Raw genomic sequence first — 24,524 nt, forward strand, 5'->3', positions numbered from 1 at the left:
GGCAAATTTCATTCGGAGTCTCTCATTAAATGAGAAACTCCGAATGAGATTTGCTCTAAGGTAATGTACTTGTTATGCTTGGCCTAGAAGCAAGGAGGAAACATGTATATGGTTTGTTTATACTGAAGTTATCTGGAATTCTCTCAATTGAGGATTCAAATCCAGATAACAGCAGTATAAGTTAATATTGTTGTGCACCTCAGGTTGTTTATAGGCCCGAGAACGAGAAAAGAATTTATGGTGTGAATTGGCTCGATATATACCTACGCTCTGTAAAAAATACGTTATATTTTCTTTCATATGAGAAAAATGTTTTTCTTTTTATAATACTATGTGCTTTGTTACTTCATAAATTGTCTATTTTTCTTATTAAAACCTATTTTTTCCGTGTGATTCGGAATCTACGCATTCAAAAAATGCGTTTTCCGCTCTCAGAACGCGAAAATACGAACTACATGACGAGATAATTGAGATTTTATCTGGATTTGAATCCTCAATTGAGAGAATTCCAGATAACTTCAGTATAAACAAACCATATACATGTTTCCTCCTTGCTTCTAGGCCAAGCATAACAAGTACATTACCTTAGAGCAAATCTCATTCGGAGTTTCTCATTTAATGAGAGACTCCGAATGAAATTTGCCTATTTGATTAATATCGTGCTTTATGAGATGCAAATTCTGATGATAAATATTGATCTAGAGCTTATATAAGATGCGAAGAAACTTCAAAAAAAGCTAACCGGTAAAGACAGCAACTTGCAACACTAAGTTGCTCACGTAGTGATTACAAGCATATCTGCAAGGCAAAGTCCTCAGGATGCAGAACTCTGCCTGCAATCAGAAAAGAGATTGCAGCAGAGTAACCGGTAAAGACAGCAACTTGCAAAGTCAAGCAGTTTCTGAGATTTTGATTTATAAATCATAAACCTTCATGCTTGATGATTTTGTAGAATTGTTAACTCATGTCATCAGTTAATGCTCACCTAAGGGAGGTGTTTTGCGGGAGCTGGGGGTATCTTGGTGAGTACTCAGGAGGCCAAGAAGGGCACCCCAACCGACATTTTGCTGATGGATTGAGTTCGCAACCATTTTTATAACCGTAAAAACCGTCGGGACAAAACAACTTGAATAATTGAATTTTTTAATGATAATGATTGTGAAATAACATGTAACTATAATTTAAGAATGCCATATTTTTGTTAAAAAAATTTCGAAAAGTGAGATATTTTCCGTTCTAATAAATATATTTGATAACCGGGGTGTCCCCCGGAATCAAATAAATTATCATATCGAGAATCGGAGATCCTTGCAGTTTCGGTTTTTTCGAAATGTGAGAGATTTTCCGTTCTAATAAATATATTTGATAACCGGGGTGTCCCCCGGAATCAAATAAATTATCATATCGAGAATCGGAGATCCTTGCAGTTTCGGTTTTTTCGAAATGTGAGAGATTTTCCGTTCTAATAAATATATTTGATAACCGGGGTGTCCCCGGAATCAAATAAATTATCATATCGAGAATCGGAGATCCTTGCAGTTTCGGTTTTTTTCGAAATGTGAGAGATTTTCCGTTCTAATAAATATATTTGATAACCGGGGTGTCCCCCGGAATCAAATAAATTATCATATCGAGAATCGGAGATCCTTGCAGTTTCGGTTTTTCGAAATGTGAGAGATTTTCCGTTCTAATAAATATATTTGATAACCGGGGTGTCCCCCGGAATCAAATAAATTATCATATCGAGAATCGGAGATCCTTGCAGTTTCGGTTTTTTCGAAATGTGAGAGATTTTCCGTTCTAATAAATATATTTGATAACCGGGGTGTCCCCCGGAATCAAATAAATTATCATATCGAGAATCGGAGATCCTTGCAGTTTCGGTTTTTTCGAAATGTGAGAGATTTTCCGTTCTAATAAATATATTGATAACCGGGGTGTCCCCCGGAATCAAATAAATTAGCATTACTAACATTCCTTTTTTATTTAAAATTTTCAATTCTTAAAACAAAGTTTTCTTTAATTTTAATATATTGTTATTTTTGAATAAAAATACAATAATACTAATGCACAAAAGCTTCCTAAAATTATATTTGCGCGTTAATTGTAATTCATAATGATTTTGAAATATTCCTCCTGGCCAGAAGAGCCTATTACTTGATTTTTGGCTTGGGATGCAAAAATAAATGCAATACGTATTTAGAAAGATATCTCAAATCCTTTACCACAGATAATGATGTAACTCTCCAGTTTGTTGATACGATCTTTATGGCGTTTCCTTTACAATAAATAAGTATGCGTTAGAAAAGGAATCCAATATTAGTCAGCCATTTCAAAAATTCACTTAAAAACAAGAATATCTTTAAAGAACTGAAGACAGAAGGGCTAAGGCTTTATAAAACAAAGTATATCATTTCTTAGGAACTTAATATGAATAATACCATATACTTTTTATCTATTACGAAAGAATTCAGCAATTTTCACACAGAATGAAGTGACAAGATATCTCTCTTTAAGTTACTATATTATTTGCTGCCTTTTATTCTATAATTAATGAAATTTTACTTTAATTACAATATAAACATATAAATTTTATAATTTCACATGAAAAAGTTCCTAACCACAAAATTGCCTGGTACAACCATGCCACCTGGCATCATCATTCCACCTTGCATCATCATGCCTCCACGGTTGTTCAATTGTTGTTACAATTGAGCGATCATATTTTGGTTTTGCTGAAGTTGATTTTGCATTAATAAAACACCTGCCTGCAATGCAGCAACTTCAACACATTTGGCTTTATAATCATCATCTTTGGAAGAAATAGTATTCTTTAATTTAGAAATTTCATTATTCCTATATGAAATACGTGACTGCAATTCAGATATGTCATCATCCTTGGATGAAATACTTTCTTTCAATGAGTCAATTTCGGAATCTTTGGAAGAAAGACGTTTCCTCAAAGTAGAAATGTCGTCATCTTTGGAAGAAATCTGAGATTTCAATGAATCATATCCACTTTCTAAGGAAGAAACGCGTTTCCTCAATGTAGAAATTTCATTATCTTTGGAAGAAAGACGAGATTCCAATGACTCAATTTCTTCATCTTTGGAAGAAATTCGTCTCTTCAAGTTAGAAATTTCGGAATCTTTAGAAGAAATCTGAGACCTCAACGGAGGAAGTTCCGAATCCTTGGAAGAAAGACGTTTTTGTAACGATGAAATTTCGGAATCTTTGGAAGAAAGTTGAGATCTCAACGACTGGATCTCATTATCTTTGGAAGAAATATGGGATCTCAACGGTGGAAGTTCCGAATCTTTGGAAGCAAGGCGCTTCTGTAACGATGAAATTTCGGAATCTTTGGAAGAAAGTTGAGACTTCAATGTAGAAATATCGTTGTCTTTTGATTTAAGTTGCTTTTGTAAATTTTGTATGTCAGAATCTTTTGAAGAAATTTGTGATTTTAATTCATTAACTTGCTTAATGGAATCTTGTTGCTGGGCAAGTTTTTGCTTAAGTTCCTCGCAGTTCTTTGAGGTTTCCCGAAGTTTGTTATAAAGATCATGGTAATGTTCTGTTAATTTTTGATTTTCTTGAAAAATTTTGTCGAAATGATAGCTGATTTCTTTCATTGATCTGAAATCAAGTTTCTCTTCAAAAAGAGTTATTAAGCACTTCAATTCTTTGGAATCTTTAACGTGGACACGAGCTTTATGAAAACTTCTGAATAAATCATTAGTACTTAATTGTTCTCTTCCGAACTTGAAGAGTAAATCAACTTTCCTCAATCCTAGCTTCGAATATTTCAAAACATTGACTGCAATTTTAATTGAGTCAAAGATATAAAAGAATGTTCCGTCTTCGATATAGCTAATTATATGCTTTGCCGACTCTCTATTATCTATCACGCAATCGCTTAACATTAGCCTTTTATGACCTGCGACTATAAAAAAAAATTTTTTTGAGTCGTCATAAAAATACTCATTAGACTAAGATACACATAAATGACTTTTAATTAAAATTGTTTTGCATTCAAATTTTGACAATGCTTACACTTTTTCTGACTAAAAATTAAATTTCCCAAAGAAAGAAATCTGTTTCATCTAAAGTAATATATGCTGGTACAAGGAACAGATTGGATATAATTATTGCAATATTTGCCCTAAAGCATTTGTAAATTCTTCGAAGCATTATAAGAAGAATCAAGTTCCTTTTACGATAGCTTTGTTTTGAGATTAACATATATACTATGGATCTAAAGGTAACATCCCTTAATCAATCTTTTTAAAAACTTTGTCGAAAAAATAAAAAATAAAAATTATCTAGATATAATTATCTTTGATGATCGTTATATTTGGAAGAGTCTTATTGAGATTACTTTATATCTTGTTAATAAATTTAAGATATTATAATAAAATTTAAAATAAAAACTAAAAATTTAGTTAAGTAACGCATTAAGAATAAGTAATTTTCCTAAAACATCAATAGCTCTGTCAGTAGAATCTTCAGAATCGGAATCTGAACTGGATGAAGATGATTTATTATTACTTCTGAGTTCGTCTTTTTCTTTGTCAGTTAATTCGCAACCGTGATCATCTAAATAAGATGCCAAATTAAGATAGATCCTACTCCTATTGATTGCGCACTTGATTGGTGTTCCAGAGTCTGAAACAATATTCTTCTCAACATTAGAATTATTAGCAAGGTACTGAATAACTGCTAATCTGAGGAAGAAAACACCACAATGTAACGCTGTTTCATCAACCTCATTAACGTCATTGATGCTTAAGAAATTCTCAGCATATTTGAGGCCTTCAAGATTGCCTGAAATGCTGAATGCATGAATGATACTTTCTCCTTCTTTTGTTCTGAATTTCATGTCAACATCGCACTTGTTGAATGCTTTGACAAGAGGAAGATCTCCCTTGTATGCAGCATATATAAGTCCATTCATTCCCAAGAGTCTGTAATTATTCTGTTCAATGTCGCATTTGACATTAATGTATCCATATCTCACTGCATGTTTGATCGTTTCCATGTAGCCTTCTTGAGCTGCGAATGAGAGAATTGTGTAAATTCTGTGAACATTTTCAACTCCATCTGCTTTGCTGCATTTCTGGAGGGAGTTTAATGATTCTGATTCTTCATCTTTTTCGCGGAGTTGGCTTATTGTGCTTTCGTTTGCTGATATTTGTTGCTTCAGTGATTTTACCGTTTTTTCTGAAGAAGAAAGTTGAGATTTCAAAGACTGAAAATCTGAATCTTTGGAAGATAACTGTTCTTTCAAGGTAAAAATATCGTTATCTTTAGACTTAAGTTGTTTTTGTAATTTTTGTATCTCGGATTCTTTTGAAGAAATTTGTGATTTTAATTCACTAATTATCTTACTGTATTCTTGCTGCTGTGAAAGTTTTTGTTGAAGTTCATCACATTTCTTTGAGTATTCGCGTGCTTTGTTGTAAAGGTCATTGTATTGTTCTGTTAATTTTTGATTTTCTTGCATAATTTTATCGAATTGGTGGCTAATTTCTCTCATTGATCTGAAATCAAGTTTCTCTTCAAAAAGAGTGAATATATACTTCAATTCTTCGTAATTATTAACATGGACTCGAGCTTTATGAAAACACCTGAATAAATCGTTACTGTTGTATTGTTCCCTTCCAGATTTGAAGAGTAAATCAACTTCTCTCAGCCCGAGCTTCGAATATTTCAAAATATCAGCTGTAATTTTTATTGAGTCGAAGATTTGAAAGAATGTTCCGTCTTCGATATAGCTAGCTATATGCTTTGCTGACTCCTTACTATCGATCTCATAATTGCTTAACATCAACTTTTATTCACTGACGACTTTCTAAATGTAAAAAGTCAAAAATGCTTTAAAAATTCTTATTACTTAAATCTACGTATGAACGACTTTTTTTTCAAAATCATGATTTGAGAGAAATCAAGATTTGTGAAGTTTATTTTTTACATCAACCTGAATTTATTAAGGGTGCACATGAGAGGATCATGTAATGTAATAAACAGAAATTCATCAAAAGTGACAGCTCTCAATTTTTTTGACATTTGTAAATTCTAAATTGAATGAGAAAAATGAAATAATACTAAGCATAATACAATATTCTAGATTTAATTATAATTAGGAAAAAGTTTGTTTTGAGAGTACTTTTCATAGGCATATAGAATGAAATCTTCTGAAAAATAATATCACATAAACTCATATTATTTTCTAATATTAAGGGTTTCGTTTTGCGAAAAAAACGTACAATACGCAATTTCGCTAAAAAAACATTTAGCTAGCAATTTCGACCTTTGACTCCACTCAAGACGTCACTTTTTTAATTTTGCGGTATCATATTTTTGGAAAATCTTTATGAATATTATATAAAAAGTCTCTTTAATATCTATATTTCATATTTTTATCGATTTTTAAAGTTTTTGCGAAAAGTATTCAATTATTTTTGCTATTTGGTCGGGTAAATGTCAGATTTGCGACATTTTCTGATATGATATTCAGATTCTACGTTGATAATAATGCTTATAGAACCCTCTTGCTATTGTGTCAAAATTGCGAAACCGATAGCAAAAATATCTCGCAATATCAAAATTGAGATATTGAGTGAATTATGCATTATAGAGATTAAAAATCTGATTTGTGAAAACATCTCATCAGTTTCTAGCTAATTCAAAAATCTTTACTATCTTATTCGATTAAAATGAAAAGGGAATAGTTTCATTATGCTTTAAATGACAGCCTTATAATATAATCATAGTTTTCGCTCAATATGCAGCATTTTTTTTTCGAAATCTATGGTCAATGTCCTAAATACTGATTGCTTTGCATTCATATCTCTTACATTTTCTATACCCACATCACTATTCATTGCTATTCCTATCTTTTTCATTTTTGTTTGTTTCTCATAATTTCTCAAAAAACACGATAACTTGATATTTGTAAATATCATACTTTATAACGTAAATAAGAACTTGACCTATTAAGAAAAGCAGTAATGAAAAGAAAATCTGAAATTCATAAAAATTACAAGTTTCTGATGACAATTAGCTTAATTAAACCAGGTACAAGATTATATAATTGTATTTTCTATCCAATTATCCATATAATATCTTATCCAGAAAAAATAACTTGATCAATACCAAATGATTTTTTAACTAGTAAATAAAGTATTTTCTTTACACACACATTGTATATCATAGTTTTTTTTTTTGGTTTCGCAAAACATCCAAAAACAAATATGCTATAAAAGTGACAATTTTAGCAAAACGAAACCCTTACTAATATATAACTATTTAATATAAAAATCAAATTCAATGATCTTAAAAGCGAAGGATAAACCTCAAAATTTACGAATATAATGAGTGGGAATATAATGCTTATCTATCATAAAACCATATGAAATATTAATTTTTGCTTTACGCCTAATTTTTGACGACAATTAGCAAAAAATGTTAAATGTTAACACTCAGTCCATTTGAATATGAAAAATAAAATTGACTTTAATTAATATTTAAAAACGTGCTCTATCAAAAGTTCCAAAAATTCAATATTTGAGCTTTTCTGAGGTGTCACTTTTGATGAATTTCTGTTTACAACAGTAAACTTATCAATTATCTTGGCTACCTATTTAGGCTCGAAAAGCAAAAAATATCAAAAAATACAACTTGAGTCCATTATGACCCTTTCATGGAGGTAGTTTTTATCCGCTAGTATTTTCCCTTTGAATCTCTTTACAATTCGAAATCAAATTCAAAACTCAGTAGAAGAAAGGAAGAATCGACTTACTACGGTTGTAATACGAATAAATACATATATTTAATTATTTTTATTTACATAATAATTGTTTGAAGCTCATATTCCATCAAATTTTTAAATAAAAACATTAAAATGTTGAAAATGTTCATATATTTTAATAGGGTTTTGGCACTTTATTGAGGAATTACTACATACATAGTCGAACTGAACTTGATATTTTGAAATTTAAATTATTTATCAAAATTAAAATTTAACTTGAAATTTATAATTATTTAGTCATATTTTGCATAATTCTAAGTAGATTTTGTAAAAAATCAAGAAAGAAAAATTTTAACGTGCTTTATTTTTTCTTTTTTATAATAATACATATTATTATATAATTAACATATTCATAATGTTTCACCCTTTCAAAAATATAATCCTCCTCCTCTCAAATAAACGTACATACGGGTGGCCTCTTTTTTCAAAAAATTAAAATTTGAAATTTTGGGCTCAAATATTAGAGATTTTTTTCAACCTTCAACGATATATGTTGTCTATATCAGACCTCCTTTCTTTTTGATACTTAACATTGTTCCTAAATCTTAGCCGTTAAGGCTGTTCTGAAAATATTTTTTTTTCGAAAAAATTCGAAAAAAATTCTTAAAATTCAAAAATCCCTTAATTCCAGAGGATTTTGGAAAAAAGTTTTTACATGAACATGTGTATATTATATGAAGTATATTGATAAGGTAAAAATCAAATTTTATTGCATATTCATCGAGAAAATAAACTAACGAATCCCTCAAAATTGAGAGGGTAATCCTCCTCCTCTCAAATAAACGTACATACGGGTGCACCCTTAATGACAATCAGTATGAATAATTAAAATGCTAAGATGATTTGATTCCAAAAATTTTACCATTTGAATAACAATAATACTTTATTCATTTTATTCTTTTATAAAGATGTTTGTTTTCAGCATGCTTGTATAATATGAGTATCAAGATGAATGATGCATTCGATCCAGATAAAATATTTATTCATCTTGAATATTTAAACATCATTATGACTTGATTTCTTAGTAATATCATTTTCCAAAAGTTTCACACAATTTCCATGCTTATCTTTTGCATTTACATTTGCTCCACATGAGATAAGATATTTCATAACTTCAAAATGTCCTTCACGAGAAGCAGCGATGAGTGGAGTATGCCCCTTTTTATTCTTATCTTCTAAATTTGCGTCTAAAGAGATGAAATATTTAACAACTTCAAGATGCCTGCTTTTTGAAGCAATAATTAATGGAGTATCACCATTTTTGTTTTTTGTATTTTTGCATGCTCCGGATTCTATGAGAAATTTTACTATTTCGAGTTTCCCGCTATGTGAAGCTAGAGTTAATGCAGTATTTCCATTATTGTTTTTAGCTTCAATGTTTGCTCCTGCTTTTATAAGGTATTTAACAACTTCTAAATTTCCGTTTGCTGAAGCACAAATCAATGGCGTGTTTCCAATTTTGCTCTTCACTTCTATATTGAAACCGATTGAAATTAGATAATTAACTACATCTAACTTGCCGTTTATTGATGCAAGAAGAAGTGGTGTATTTCCATATTTATCTTGGACTGCAATATCAGCATAGTTTACAATTAGATGTTTAACAATTTCTAATTGTCCTCCAAGTGAAGCACAATTTAGAGGAGTGTTTCCAAAATTATTTTTTGCTTCTTTATCAGCTCCTTTTGACAGAAGATGTTTAACAATTTCAAAGTGTCCATTACTAGAAGCCAGACATAATGGAGTATTTCCTTCAATATTTGCAGTCTTTATGTTGCATCCACTATCAATTAGTAATGTAACAAGATGATTGTTCCCTTCTTCACAAGCTTTTAGAAGAGGAGTATTTCCTTTTTCATCTTTCGTCTCTAAAAGAGCTTTTTTGCATCCACTATCTGTTAATTCTTCAAGAACTTTGTAAATTCTATTGAAATTATTCTTAATGTACTCATAAATAACAAAATCTTTTTCTTTTATTTGATTTTTTAAAGATTTGATTTCGTTTTTCATTTCTTTGACTTGAATTCTTAGTGATTCATTCTCTTTCATCATGTTTTCTATTTTATTATTGAGAATATTATTTTGTTCTTTGGTTTCCATTAATTCAGATAATTTTAAATTATCATAAAACTGAAATTTACTGAATATTCCATTCTTTTCTTGAATGCTCCATACTTTTGTGGCTCCCTGGGTGTTTTTTATTAAAACATTTGCATTGAGAATAAAAGTTAATAGTTTATCACTATTTGCATTCTTCAAGCATAATTCTAGAATAGATATATATTCGTCCAATGTTAATGTAGTTTTTTGAAAAATTATTTGCAAATCTTCTGTATCAAATATATCTATGAACCTGTTATCCTTTATATATTCGTGGGCATTTGAAATAATATAATCGAGATTAAGCGTCAGGTCACACACACTGGACATTAAAAAATTTTGAATGAAAAATCAAACGAGATGGTATTTAAATAATTTATTTTAGACTTATCTATACTATCATAAAATTGGCATTTATGAATCTTAGTCAAAATATGTTTACAATTTTGTTTACCAATATTATCGTATCAAAATGTCACTTTTTTATTCTTTCGATTCACACTCCTACTTTTGTCACTTTTGATTTTGAGGAAGTCAATTTAAACTATTCACATACACATTTGATTTCCTTTAAAAAGGAAATATATTGTTTATTATGTTCAAGATATATGGAGTCAATATTTTACTGAAACACCAAAAATAGCATTAAAATATCCATTTTTTGTTGCACATTTACATAAATCTAATAATCCATTCAGCAGCGATATACATCATTAAGTTTAGATGCATTATATTTATTTTGTATTTGCTAGAAAAGCATATTTTGATGTAATCAAATTTAATATCTAGGAATTATTTGATTTTTGAAGCAGAGTTTTACTGTAACTATTTTATACACTTGGTCCTGATTTTATTACCTAGTACTTTGTACAATCAAAAATGAAAAAAAAAATTATCTTAAGATAATTGAGATTCACCTACCATATATGTATATCTTTATATGAAGAATTACTATCGTATTGTGTATGGTAGTAATGAAATACATCTATCATGTGAGCCTACAAGATGCTATGAAGTTGATGAAAATTGAGAGGAGATAGGTGGTCGGTAGGAACCCTTAAATATAAATCATAGTGTCACTTTTAGTTTACATCAAAATCTTCTCGAATCGGCACCATATGGCACGATTTATCATTTAGGTCTTCTTTGTTGAGATAAATTAAGGATGTCGCTTTGCGAAAAAAACGGATATGCTAGCAACTTTCTCCAAATATCCTATATCACGATATTTGGCACTTTTCTACCTCGCTTTATTGGCACTTTTTTAAAATGAGAATAATGATATTTATGATATTTCCATTTTTTCGATGAACACTAGTTTAAAGGTTTCGAATAAATAATAAATTTCACGATTTTATTGATTTTTAGTGAAGTTGCTACTTCCATTCAATTTTTCGTGCTATTTGGCCGGGTTTTTGTCAGAATCGCACGTTTTTATTTTATGATTTTTGGAATCTACATATATAGATAAGCTTATAGAACCCCCATGATATTTTGTCAAAAATGCGATTTGCGATTGTCAAATATCCTATAATTGCTATTAATGATATAACTGTTCCATCATATTGCTCTCGGATTGTTAATGATACTTTCAAAATTTCGCGATAGAATTCTTTCAAATCAAAAATGAGATAATTGTATTCGATATATTTTTATGAAAATATTAAATATTTCAAATGCAAAATTCAATTATATCATTTTCCGAAGTGGATATCATGAATATATGTTGATTTCGCTATGAAATATATTTTTTATGAAAAATTCTTTCATGATCTGGTAACTACATCACAGTATAGCAATAGGAAATGACATTTTCCTTCATAAAATCTTAACATTTTTAAAATATGAATCCACAATTGGATATTTCTCAATTTGAACATTCAGAATCCACAAAAATTCCTATTTATTAAAGGATTGCCTATTCTGAAACCTATTTAAGTAATAATTATTGAAATAAAAATTCAATTTTAATGAAAAAGAAAAACAAAGAGAGAGAGGGAGAGAAGAAGAAGAGAAAGAAAAAGAAGAGGGAAAAATAAAGAAGAAAAAGAAAAAAGAAAAAAAGGAAAAAGGACGGTGTGCATAGAATGAACTTTATAGCCGAGCATTCGGAAAAGGCCGGAGCCGAAGGCGAAGGTCTTTTCCGAATGCGAGGTAAAATTTTTTTAGATATTTTAAGTCGCACGCAAGATACCTAAAATTAGTGCTATAAAAGTGACACTATTCGCAAAACGGCATCCTTAGATAAATGGAAATAACTCGAGAAGATATTTGTAAATTGAAGAAAATCTTTTGTTGTTTTTTTAAAAACTATATTTTCAACGATGAAAACACGCTATTAGGCGTAACATTTCATGTCCTACAGTCAGAATTTGTAGACGGAAAGGTATCTCCACTGCCTTCTACCAAATCTTTATCAAAATGTCACTTTTTTGCACTTTTTTCTGCAAATTCCCGATTTGACACGCCCCTAATTGCAAAAAAAACCGGCCCCCTCCAACTTATACTATGACCATATCCTATTGTAATATCTACTGTTAGATAAAATTGAAATCCATTCTCAATTTTGAGAAGACTCTCTCAAAAAAAATAAGCATTTGAATATATTTTCTATAAAGAAATTGATAGAAATATCGAAATTACTGTTGAAAAAAATCTCATTAGATTCAGAAGAGTTTCACTATATATATAATAAAAATATTCGTGAAGCGAAGAAAAAGAACCCTGAAAAGGAAGATGATTGGAAAATGCGTGTTCTTGATTGTTTATCTATTTATATTACGCTTAGCTTATTTAGCCTCTATTGGCATTTCATTGAAAAAAGTAATCAACAATGAGCTACGGTTTATAGAGCAGCTATCTCTATGTATATATTTTGTTATATTACTATTTATTCAGTTCTAATTTATTTGTATATTGAGTTATTGTAATGCTTCATTTTTAAAATAATCAGGTATCACCCCTTCTTTGGGCCCAAAAAATTCCCAAATTCAATTCACAGTAGAATTTTTTTGGAACCTACTTTTAACCCAAAAAATTAATGGTGCACTTAATATTTTCTGTCTTAGGGGCGTAAGTGTACCATTAATTCTCATATGTTTAACTCTCATATTTGTTTATTTTCATTATTAATGTAGCTATATAAAAATGTTTAGATTTTAAATAGAAATAAAATAGTTTTATTTTTATTAAGCTTCTTTGACTTTTACAGTCTTTCCTATCTTTGCCATATTGTGCAAAGACCTTGCAGTGTTTAGAATCATTGTTGCTGTTGCGTATTCCATTGGCAAATCTCCTGTATTCCTGTGTGCTTCGATTGCCAAAATCACATTCAAGAAAATCTCTGGATTTCCCATTCTGTCGATCCACAAATCCTGGAAGAAACTCGTGATGAAAGATCTAACGAATGTTCCGCAAGTAAAGATGATAAAAACATACAAACCATAGAAACCACCTGTACTTGTCAACAACGATCCAATAACAGCGTTGTAACTTGGTTTGCAATAAACAGCAGAACTCAAAGCTCCTTCTTCAACAAAATCAGGCATATCCTCTGTCTTGTTCACAGAAATCAACCAATAAAATTGTCCTGATGATTGTGATTTCATGAACTGCATAGACAAGTTGAAATAGTACTTATTAATGAATGTTGCTTCGTCGCTCAAAGGAATTGTGAAGTAAAGAGGTATCAAGTTTTCAATGTTCAATGACAAATTTTCTGGTTCTTGTGTATTTAATGTACAATTAATTATTTCTTTGAGAGTTTTAATTTGTTCTTCATCCAAATTGTTTCCTGTCTTTGTAATAGTTATTTGGTCTGTTGTCAATTTAGTTGTTGGAGATGTGGTTGTGAACTTGAAATTGACGTAAGGAATGAACTTAGTCATTTTATTCAATGCGTAATTCGCTGAAGAATCAGAAATCTGCCAATTTGTCAATGTAATGTCAGGATACTGGAAATACTGACTTTCTTTCTTATTATTCGAGTAAAAAGCATCTAACATTGGGTCATTCAAGTTGAGAATCTCTCTCTGCATCGTGTCACTGAAAATGTTGGATTCATCAGGTAAAACTGTACCAGACCAAATTTCTGGCAAACCGTAAATTCCTATTGAAACTGATGCCACTTTTACAGGATTTGGTTTTGATGTTGAACTTGAAGACATCATAACAATGAAAGGAACAAATAATAGAGCGAACAGAGCTAATATGAACAAATAACCAATAATATGCGATTTCTTTTTGTTGTCGAGAGGCCAAAGTTTCAAATAACTCAACTGTTTCATGAATTTCGATTTCATTTGTGAAATAATGAAGAAATCGAACAAATCTAATGATGTAGTACTTGCCAACCATTTGATCAAATAAATGAACTCGAATAAGAAAGGAACAGCGTTGACAATCAAAATTTTCACGTAAACAACTAATGGATTTGGATTTCCTATTGAAGGAGGAACTTTGCAAAATCCAAACAAACAATTGATAGATAAAATCATCTCTGATGTTAATCGCAAGAAGAAGAATAACCAGAAAGTGAAGTGTTCGAAACAACCGTTATTTGTAAACACAGGAATTAAAAATGACATGTAAACAAAAGTGAAAATTGAATACAACAAATTGAAAGAAAACAGCCATGATTTGTGTTCTGAAATTATGACCCATTGTATCAACAAAATGAACAAGAAATTGCCCATCAAGAAGAAAACAAAGTCATAAGTAATAGTCGCAGAGCCACTCAACATAGAATTGGCTGAACTCGAAATTGTCCACCCTAAATAACTAAAAAGTGACAAAATAAAAGCGGTTATGTCAATTGTAAAACATAACTTGTTGAAATGGTACTTGACAAATGATTTCATGTTGATTCTCTCTTTGATTTTCTCAGAAAGTGTCTTTTTGACGGTTTGTGACGGTTTTATGTTTCGAATTTGAGGGGGATGATTAAAAGTGAAGTGTTGAGAAGCGACAGACAAAATGAAGACAATATATAGATAAGCCTTTTGAGATTTATTGAGATCTAATCCCAAAACCTTCGAAATTTGGATTTTCCTGTATTTGTCTTCGACCAAAAAACTGGAAATTATGTCTTTGACGCCGTAACAACCTAAAATACATCTTAAAAGCATATAAACAATAGATAAGATGACAAAAGGAAGATAGGATTGTATATTAAAGGAAAGTGTTGTCAAAGAAAGGAAAAAGAACAAAATTCCGAAAATTGATCTTTCTTCCATTGGATAAAAGATCGCCATCACTAATAATAATGCAGGAATGATCTGTCTGGATATGACTTTCAAGTAATAATAAAATACTGAAAATCTTTCTTCGGGTGTCACTTTTTTGAGTTCCAATGGTTCGAAAATTTGGAAATGTCTGAGGAAAGAAAGAGGAATCGTCTTGACGAAATCGGTGTATTGGTCTGGAATCTGCAATACATGGTCGGACTTGTAGACAGAAACCATTGTTTCCATCATTTCTTTCAATTTATTCAAAAATCCAGTATGAACTCGTGGTTCTAAGTTGATATCCGTGAAGTATGTTATCATTACAGTAAGTCTATCGACCAATCTGACAACAACTCCCCAAATTAAACCGAATATCCACTTTAATAAAGAAATGTAGAATACTCTAGTAGAAGTAGGAACGACTACAGCGTTATTAGGATCATTACCAGCATTTTCTTGTTGTTCATTTGTTTGATTTTCCTGATTTTGTTGCTGATTGTAGTTTTCTGCTTCTTGTACTGGGACATCGTTGTTCTGAATATCATCCTGACGATTTACCATGGCTTCGAATTGAATTAAATCAGGAGATTCGGATGTCGTGTCGTTTGTCACGTTTAAACTGTAAACTCCTGCTTTGAGTCTGTCCAATTCTTTGTTGAAGTACTCGTCGCAGTATTCTTGGTCCAATTTGAACAAGTCTTGGATGATTATTTGTCTATCTTTTCTGTATTGGCATCTACGCTTCTCCTTGTTGTAGATATCGAGGTAGCTTGGACTATTGAGTGCATTGTTCAAAAGAAATTCGAGCCAGTAAACGAAAATCCACTGGAAATTATCTTTTCCTCTGAAACCGAAGATTCTGTCGATTTCTGTCTCTGATTGTGTGAATATCCTCAATGGTCTGAAAGATTTCATCAGAAGATTTCCGAAACAGTAGAAAATTGCCACTTTAAACGAGTAAATATGGAAATACTTGTTGTGGCTTGTATAAACAAGGTTAATGATGAGTAGCAGTGAATGAACAAGTATCAGATATGTTGTTCCTGTCAACGAAATGATGACAGCAACAATGGAACAAATAGTTGTGTAATATGCAGTCAAAAATGTTGGGCCAAGAGAGCCAGTGAGTGATCCGTACTCGCAGAACAAGCATAATGCGAACATTGTAAGGAAGATGTAGAAGATTTCGACCATTTTTACGTCATGAAGCAGTAAATAAGACATCCAATCATTTTTAGTGTTGATCGTGATGATCTTGAAGGTCAATACATATCCTAATATGATTGTTAATATGATTGTAATGAGTCTGGCCGAACATAAAGACAAATTCGGTTTAATTAAGAGAACGAAAACCAAAACGACACCGAAAATGCTGAGAATGTTCGATTCCTGTATGGCCATGATGGATAACGTCAACTCAACTGCAGATAATAAAATTGATGAAAGGGAATTTCCAACAAGTTTTACGTATTCTGAGATCTCCGTGACTCTGAAGTGCGACATATTGAGGAATGCGCACAAACAAACGATGACATTCGCAAATTTTGCAGTTGATGTGTTAACTAACGGTCCAATGAGCTTGAAAACCTTCTTTACGCTATCAGAAGTATTTGTTATGTCAATAGCAGTAACAACCAACACGTCCGCGATGAAAATAATATACAATAAAATTCCAATTGCGTTTGTTCTGACTCCTGTGACCTTTAGAACGCCTAATACCATGATCATGAGGGATCCTACTATGGAAACACCCTTTGAAACGATGACAACAAGGAAAATTGAGGACCAAAACAGGTAAAACGAGAATTTGATCGTAATTGCCCACAAATTGTTGATTATCAATTCCAAGAAATGTGGAATTTTTGTGTTTCCGTTTGGTTCATCGTACTTTCTTGAAATTGATGCGAAAACTGAGTACAAAATCAGGATAATATTAGGTAACATGATGTCTTTGAAGACATTTGGATTCTCTATGATGCCAAACAGCTTCAAAATCAACTCTTTCTTCTCGATATAAGGTTTAATTTGTTCGTAACTGAACAAAAGAATGGTTAGAAGGTGGCATGATGTCGAGGCTGAGTTGATAATCATGAGTACGGAGTGGAACTTGTATAAAAACAGGTTTCCGATGATTAATAACTGATATAAAACTGTAAAAATGGAATTTTGTATGTATATGCAGCTGAGACATAAACATACGAACACGCCAACTGTTTTTGAGAACTTTACAACGATCATTGGCGGTTGTCTGTAGTAATATCTCAAAATTGCGGTCAAAATGAAGAGAACAAGGAACGGCCAGACTTTTGAGAACATGACTTTTGGATCTTTGGTGACTGTGATATCGAAAAGCCACTCAATGTTGATTTTCTTCTTTAATAACGGGTTAATGAAATAAATACTAGTAGAAACAAACGTTATAACATTGAGGAAGGCCCAAACCCAATTGTAAAATAGTTTGAACCACAATATGAGTATCATACAGAACAGAGGGAAGTCAGAAGCTAAATAATGATATTGAGATGAGAAAATTGCGTTCAAAAGTACTAAACCAATGAAAATTATAGTGATAATATATTGTGCAATGACCTTTATCACCTGACTTTCCGTGTTTTGATGGTTAGGATTCGTTCTTATCATCGGATTACAATGAACGAAGACAGCTGAGATGGCTTGGAGGGTGCAGATGACAAGGTTGTACTTGGGATGATGCTCTGTTTTGTTCCTGGCCAGATCATCGAAGATTTGATAACAATATACAATTGCCAACGCTGTTAGAACGAATCTGGAGGCTTTTTGGAGGAACTTCAAGCCGAATAATGTTGTAAAGCATGCAAGAGCAAGAACTCCGAACGATTCCCAAGCATCTCTGCAAATACAGAAAACTCCACACGAAATTAAGACAACGTATGGTATAATATCCATAAACCAGGTAGGAGCAGTCGCGTTCTTGAACAATCTGATCGTATGAACTGTTGTATTTCGATTTACACCGATAATCATTCCCAAAAAGAGTAAATTCGTAGCTGCGCTTGATACGACAGCCCAGCGTGGAACCCAGTTGTAGCCGACTGGTTCCTTGAATGTTTGGTCTTTGTAGGCGATGAAAGCAAAATCAGCCAAAATGTAGATGATCCAGTAGATCCACGTAATCCAATTGGCAAGATTTAATGAGAGTAATGAGAATGAGATGATTGTAAGTGCGAAAATCACTGGCATGAAAGATAATTTTAATGAATTGCAAGAAGTAACTAAAACAGCTAATGTAAACAAGAATATTGGACGAATTAATACCATTAAATGCTTGATAATAACAAATCTCGATTGTTTGTACCACAGTAAAATAAATGTACTTCTGGATGTGAGATAGATGAAGTTTATGATTATCAAGACAATCTGAAGAACGAAATATGGTGTTTTGAAGAGATTCTTGTCTTCTTTGTTGAATAAATCTAATAATTTCAAAATTGGGGTGATTTTGACCTTTTTATTCTGCGGCATGTAATAGATACTTAGCTCTGCGATAACGTAAAGAGCTGAATATACTTGTGAGAGTAAAACAAATAGGAAAGGCCATTTATATAAAGAATTTGTCATAATTCGTACAGAATTCATACCGATTGAGTAGAAAAAGATGAATACCATGTGCAGTAGCGTACCTATGTAGGATGCTTCGCAAGCTGCGTAAATCCATAAAATAGGAAGAACCGCTTCGAGTAAACAAAGTAATTTACCCACAGAAAACTTGATTTCGTTTGTATCTTCTGAGGGCTGAATCAAGGTTGAATCCATGACTTCACGTAATTCAGTTTCTTGATTCATAATTTCTAAAAAAATTTTATAAAGGCTTTAAAAGGTAGTCTCACGAAAATACGTTATTTTCCCGATGCCTTGGAAGCAGCTTTGCAGGTTACCCGTAAGGTAACCAGTAGAAGTTTCTGAGCAAGGATGAAGAAGATTAAAGAGCCTTTTTATTGCAAACGCTATATTTGTAAGTGTCTTTGTAGAACTTCTCATAAATTCAAAGATTTCCAAAAACGAATTTTTCGATTTTGATATAATAAATGATATTTAAACAAATTATAGATGTGTTTGCAATTAAAAAAATCCGAGTTAACTACAATATCTTCAATTTTTGTCGTTCACTTTTTCATGTCATACTGATAGCAAGAATACTCACCCAATTTGGTTACACTTCATGATAGTTTGAAGTAAAAAAATGCCACAGTTTTTTTTATTTGATATCGTTATCTAAATTTTGTACAGAAATGGAATAAATTATAATATGAAACGTGTGTTATTATGCTTGTTGGGAAACAATCCAATACTTATGTCTGAATGAAATGATTATTTCTACGAGATTTTTCATATTCAGCTAATAATGCTATCAAAATCAAATAACAATAAAAAGTTATTTTGTACATAATGTAACTTAATCTTTAATACTATATATGTTTTTTATAATCAAATAATTTTTTAGTCCAGATAAATTTTTTAAAATTTCAAAGTCTTTCCATTCTACTAACGCTCTTCACATCCATATTCTTTACCATATATGTAATATAACGCCTTATTTTAATTCCCATGTTTACGATTTATTTGTCGAAAAACTGTCTTGCCCATTAACATCTCGCGAAAATTTTCGACTTTTTGAATGGCCGTTTTCAAGATCTCAAAAACTGTGGGATATTTTTTACAAAGCTAATCGACATTTATTTACCACATATATGTACTATACAATGCACCTGGTTTCATCGAATTTTTACCGTCAGTTTTCTCGTGAGACTACCTTTAGGCTTTATTTACTTCAAATTTGTAAAAAAGGACTGATAAATTGAGGGCTTATTTGAGGGGTCCATCTCTCTTATCTCCCATGCATTATGAAAGAATGGAACAGTGCAAAGGCCATATGATACTATTTCAAATGAGCCGATAAGGTTTTGTGCTTTTGCACCAATCTTTCGCAGCTAATTACCTTTCTACAGTGCTGTGATTAAATTTCGCAAGGGTTATACAATTTTATGAGAGAAATAACAAGTAAATGATGCTTAAACTAATATCTTCCATTGTCGATTTAAATTTTTTTTATATATATATATAGTGTTTAAGTGGGGAACTTTGATATTTTTTCCACACCATAGTAGTTTCACTTTTTGCATATGAACTCTATATTAATTCTGGCTAGAAACTAGAGAAATTAAAATTTTTCAATTTTTGGCCCATTAAAAGTACCTTTTTGAAAACTAAAAAATATTTTTATTAATTGCGTGTGATCTTCGACATATATTCATAAAATCAGGTGATTTGGAGTGATTGGCAAAAAAATCTTGTGCTATTTTCATGAAAGAGTTCTTGTTAAACGAATAAATATCTATATGTTATATAGAAATTCGTTTTTAGAAATATTGACAAAGTATTATTAGAAATTAAATAAGAAAATTTTTACAAATCAGCCTTAACAAATTCAGTTCCATTCCAATCGATTCTTCCACCAATGTTGATAACTAATTCCTTTCCATGTTCAGCATTTTCCATAAAGATGTCAAGATCTGTTTTAGCTGGCTTCATTCCCAGAGGAAATGTTCCATAATGCATTGGAGTGAGTTTAGCAGCTCCAATGTCCTTTGCCATATTCCAGGCATCTTTTCCATCCATATGAACTGTTCTCATCATTCCACTTGGAGCTGTTGGTCCAATACCAGCAATCATAAGGTCTGGTCCTCTTCCGATTGTCTCCTTGATTTCTGCAAAATGTGGGCCGATAGCTGTATCTCCAGTGAAGTAAATCTTCACATTTTCATATTCAATTAACCATGAACACCACAAAACTACGTTTGAATCGGATAATGAGCGTGCGCTTCCATGTCTTGCTGGGAAGCATGTGAAGTTGATGTCTTCGATAGTTAAATGTGTTCTCCAATCGAACTCAGTGTAATTTTTGATTCCCCAACTCGATAAAATTTTGCCAACTCCAAGAGGAACCAAAAAGTGACATTCTGGGAAAAGGGACTTGATTTTCTTGACTGATCCTTTGTTCAAGTGATCATAATGGCTATGAGAGATCAGCACGTAAGATATTTTAGGTAATTCCTCAATCTTGCATGCGGCAGGGGTTTTCCTTGAATTTCCAATTTTCAAAGGGGAGCAAGACTTCTCAAAAATTGGATCTGTTAGGATAAACTTGTCTTTGATCTGGATTAAGTTAGTTGCATGGCCAATCCACCAATCTCTTATTCCATTTCCAAGATTAAAATCTGATTTTGGATTACGATGTGGCATTTCTCTTGTTACATCCTTTTCTCCAAAAAAGAATTTGAAGAATAGTCTTGCTGTTCCCATTCCAATATCTTCATATTCTGCATATGGATATCCATGATTGTTAACAAAATAGCCATTTGCATGGTGTGCATCATTATATGACGGTAGGTTTTCTGGGATACAGCCATATACCTGCTGGTTGCTCTTCATCTTTTTGAAAAAATGATTGAACTCTTATCAAGTACCCATTCTTTTGAATTTTTCGCAAAAATTTTATGAAAGATAAATTATACATTTGGAATGCAAAGATAGTTTAGAATAAGAATTGATAAACGAAAAAACGATATGAGCTAGTTTGGCGAAAATTGATAAAAAATTTTGCATGTATGTGCAATTCAAATAGGTAAAGAATTTGTCCTTACAGCCAATGACTTATTTATCTAATATTTGAGAGAAAATTCTGATTATGGAATTCGGAGGATATTGAAATTGTATTAAAGAGAGGAAACAATATGAAATTTGGAGTTACTTCGCTATGGATGGGCATGCCAATAATAAAATGGGCATTATAACAAAAAACAATGAAAAATGAGAGAAAAAAATAAAAAGAAGTAGTGCAATTAATGTAATATAGCCGATATAATAAGAATATAAGTATATTGATCATTAAATCAGGCTTGACAAAAAAAAAATATAAAAAGCAACAGCAAAATTGAGAAGATACGTTATTTTAACAATTTGGTCATTAATAATAAATATGTTATAAGCATCAAAAAAAAGAATGTTTAATTTTTGAATCGTGAGAATGAAATCGCTTTGAAATTAGTTACATTTTTTCGGTTTGATTGAAATTAATCCTATAATGAAAAATGCACTGGATATATCTGATAGGTTAAAATAAATTAAACCATTCGGTTAATAAATTGAGGAAAAGTTTACAAAACTGAAATAAGAAATTATGAAATTTGAATCAGATACATACAAGAATTTGATATTATATAAAATTGATCAAAGATATCGAGTTTTATTGAATTTGATTATGTCGAATTTCAAGTTAAGATTTGTGTATGAATGATAATCTAGAAGCTATTTTAGTAAATAATTAAATTGTGAGAACTCTGAATTTACTTCGATTCTCTCAAAAATCTGGATTAATAGTAAAATTTGTTCTTTCGGTTTGAAACATAGTGATATGTAAGAATTCTCTGAAGTAAAAAATAAAATCACTCATAATTTAGAAGTATTCAAAAAATAATAATTAATTTTAGGATAATATTACTCAGCAATGTATCTACATTTATATTTTTAATATTTTAATTTGACATTTCTCAATATTATAAAATCAAAGTGCATTCTAAAGCAGCATCTATGATTCAATTATTAATAACTCTTATAGCATCTTGATTAATATAGTTCATATTTTATCAATGTTATCCTCATCTGCCAGGTTTTTGAAATTTTTCAGTAGTACGGTATTATTGGAAGTAAACAAATTAATATGGTATAATTCTTAGCCATATATCTAATTTTAAAGGAATAATCTATTTCGATAAACGTCTTGAATAATTGAATAGTTAAATTGAGAATGAAAATTTATCATTACTATCCAATACCTATCCTATTAACATCAAAAAATTCATAAAAAGCCCACAAATACAAAATTGAATTTGACGTAAATGGCTTAATCTCATTGAACCTTTCAATTTATTTTACGCTGCTAAATATTCATTTATAGATCACACAATTTCTAATCATATTACCAATTTTTATTTTATTTATCAAAAATTGAGAGCAATAATTCATTATTCAATAATGTCTACAAACTTTGCAGAACTCCTTCTTAAGCATGATTACCAGCTTGTAAAATACCTTAACAAAGGTACTTATGGTTCCTGCTATACTGTAAAGAGCCTTAAATATAATTCTTACTTCGTATGCAGGGTCGTTATCGATTTTGTAATTTAATCGTTATCGTCTTTTTCTAAACGTGCATTTTGGAACTAAATCGCATATAACTTTAAAATGACTTAATATTTAAAGGTTTATGTGGTAAATATCAACGAAATGTAATATTAATATGTGCACCATATATGAATTACAGACATTTGAGCAATTCGAAATTTCATCGCGTTATATATTCATTTAAATTCGATCAAATCAACATTGCAATTATAAAACCATTACACATCCAGTCAATATTTTTCAATTTCATGCGAATTATATCATTATTACACATTTTAAAATGGCGAAATATAGTCTAAAAAATAAACTTCGTTTTAAACTCAATTCTCACACATATTCGGATTAAATCATATGTGACTCATATGATCATACATCTCATTTGAGGTCTAAAAAATGATTTACCGAGAAAACGTGCATTCGAACTAAAATTTACTAAATTTAATCAAATTGGTTTACAAACGTAAAGTTTATGCCAAATATTTACGTTTGTAAACTAATTGAGTAAATTTATAGCACTTTTTTTCTCGATGCAATAATTTGAACTACGAGTTTACCAAATTAGTTTACAAACGTAAAGTTTATGCCAAATATTTACGTTTGTAAACTAATTGAGTAAATTTATAGCACTTTTTCTCGATGCAATAATTTGAACTACGAGTTTACTCAATTAGTTTACAAACGTAAAGTTTATGCCAAATATTTACGTTTGTAAACTAATTGAGTAAATTTATAGCACTTTTTCTCGATGCAATAATTTGAACTACGAGTTTACCAAATTAGTTTACAAACGTAAAGTTTATGCCAAATATTTATGTTTGTAAACTAATTGAGTAAATTTATAGCACTTTTTTCTCGATGCAATAATTTGAACGACAAGTTAATGTAATTAGTGTTCTCATGTTTACAATTCAATATGTCTATGCATATGATATATGCAAATTCTATAAATAAAATATTATTAAATAAAATTCTTTTCAATTCCTTAAAAATAGCGTTTCTTTTGAATAAAAAATGATTTTTAACTAATTTTAGGACTCTTTCTATTTCAAAAAAATACCTGAATTTAATTTTCTGATGCAAAATTTATGCTTTTTATCATGAAATTCTTTTTTTCAAAATTTTTTTGGATTTTTTTCCATTTTGAATATAGTTAATTTTACTTTATTTCA

At 30.7% G+C, this 24,524-nt stretch overlaps 5 protein-coding genes across 5 annotated transcripts, besides 10 other annotated features; all 5 read right to left on the bottom strand.

Annotated features, from left to right (window-relative positions):
- Nucleotides 1-462: part of a mobile genetic element that runs on past the window's edge.
- Nucleotides 463-475: 13 nt separating this feature from the next.
- Nucleotides 476-655: a mobile genetic element.
- Nucleotides 656-2,705: 2,050 nt separating this feature from the next.
- Nucleotides 2,706-3,923, bottom strand: TVAGG3_0198760 (Golgi vesicle docking protein family; the record flags this gene model as incomplete). The annotated part of the gene is made up of 1 exon (XM_051226262.1): nt 2,706-3,923. One exon carries the CDS (start codon nt 3,921-3,923, stop codon nt 2,706-2,708), a length of 1,218 nt encoding a protein of 405 aa, XP_051111248.1.
- Nucleotides 3,924-4,438: 515 nt separating this feature from the next.
- On the bottom strand, nt 4,439-5,827 carry TVAGG3_0198770 (RelA-associated inhibitor family; the record flags this gene model as incomplete). Its single annotated transcript, XM_001297038.2, has 1 exon — nt 4,439-5,827. The coding sequence occupies one exon, from the start codon at nt 5,825-5,827 to the stop codon at nt 4,439-4,441; it is 1,389 nt and encodes a 462-aa protein (XP_001297039.2).
- A 155-nt stretch (nt 5,828-5,982) lies between these two features.
- Nucleotides 5,983-6,015: a mobile genetic element.
- A 2-nt stretch (nt 6,016-6,017) lies between these two features.
- Nucleotides 6,018-6,054: a mobile genetic element.
- Nucleotides 6,018-6,054: a terminal%2Cinverted (terminal inverted repeat of Banshee-A3 transposon ID:TVAGG3_0198790).
- Nucleotides 6,055-7,575: 1,521 nt separating this feature from the next.
- Nucleotides 7,576-7,613: a mobile genetic element.
- Nucleotides 7,576-7,613: a terminal%2Cinverted (terminal inverted repeat of Banshee-A3 transposon ID:TVAGG3_0198800).
- Nucleotides 7,614-7,625: 12 nt separating this feature from the next.
- Nucleotides 7,626-8,612: a mobile genetic element.
- A 194-nt stretch (nt 8,613-8,806) lies between these two features.
- Nucleotides 8,807-10,240, bottom strand: TVAGG3_0198820 (protein ubiquitination; the record flags this gene model as incomplete). Its single annotated transcript, XM_001319473.1, has 1 exon — nt 8,807-10,240. One exon carries the CDS (start codon nt 10,238-10,240, stop codon nt 8,807-8,809), a length of 1,434 nt encoding a protein of 477 aa, XP_001319508.1.
- Nucleotides 10,241-13,029: 2,789 nt separating this feature from the next.
- On the bottom strand, nt 13,030-19,115 carry TVAGG3_0198830 (Piezo-type mechanosensitive ion channel component family; the record flags this gene model as incomplete). The annotated part of the gene is made up of 1 exon (XM_001319474.2): nt 13,099-18,957. The coding sequence occupies one exon, from the start codon at nt 18,955-18,957 to the stop codon at nt 13,099-13,101; it is 5,859 nt and encodes a 1,952-aa protein (XP_001319509.1).
- Nucleotides 19,116-20,404: 1,289 nt separating this feature from the next.
- TVAGG3_0198840 (N-acetylphosphatidylethanolamine-hydrolyzing phospholipas protein) lies at nt 20,405-21,635 on the bottom strand (the record flags this gene model as incomplete). The annotated part of the gene is made up of 1 exon (XM_001319475.2): nt 20,578-21,603. One exon carries the CDS (start codon nt 21,601-21,603, stop codon nt 20,578-20,580), a length of 1,026 nt encoding a protein of 341 aa, XP_001319510.1.
- Nucleotides 21,636-23,335: 1,700 nt separating this feature from the next.
- Nucleotides 23,336-23,389: a mobile genetic element.
- Nucleotides 23,336-23,389: a terminal%2Cinverted (terminal inverted repeat of MuDR-N2_TV transposon ID:TVAGG3_0198850).
- Nucleotides 23,390-24,524: the final 1,135 nt, after the last annotated feature.

The sequence above is a fragment of the Trichomonas vaginalis genome, chromosome IV (genome assembly GCF_026262505.1).
Source record: "Trichomonas vaginalis G3 chromosome IV, whole genome shotgun sequence".
Lineage (NCBI taxonomy): Eukaryota > Parabasalia > Trichomonadida > Trichomonadidae > Trichomonas > Trichomonas vaginalis.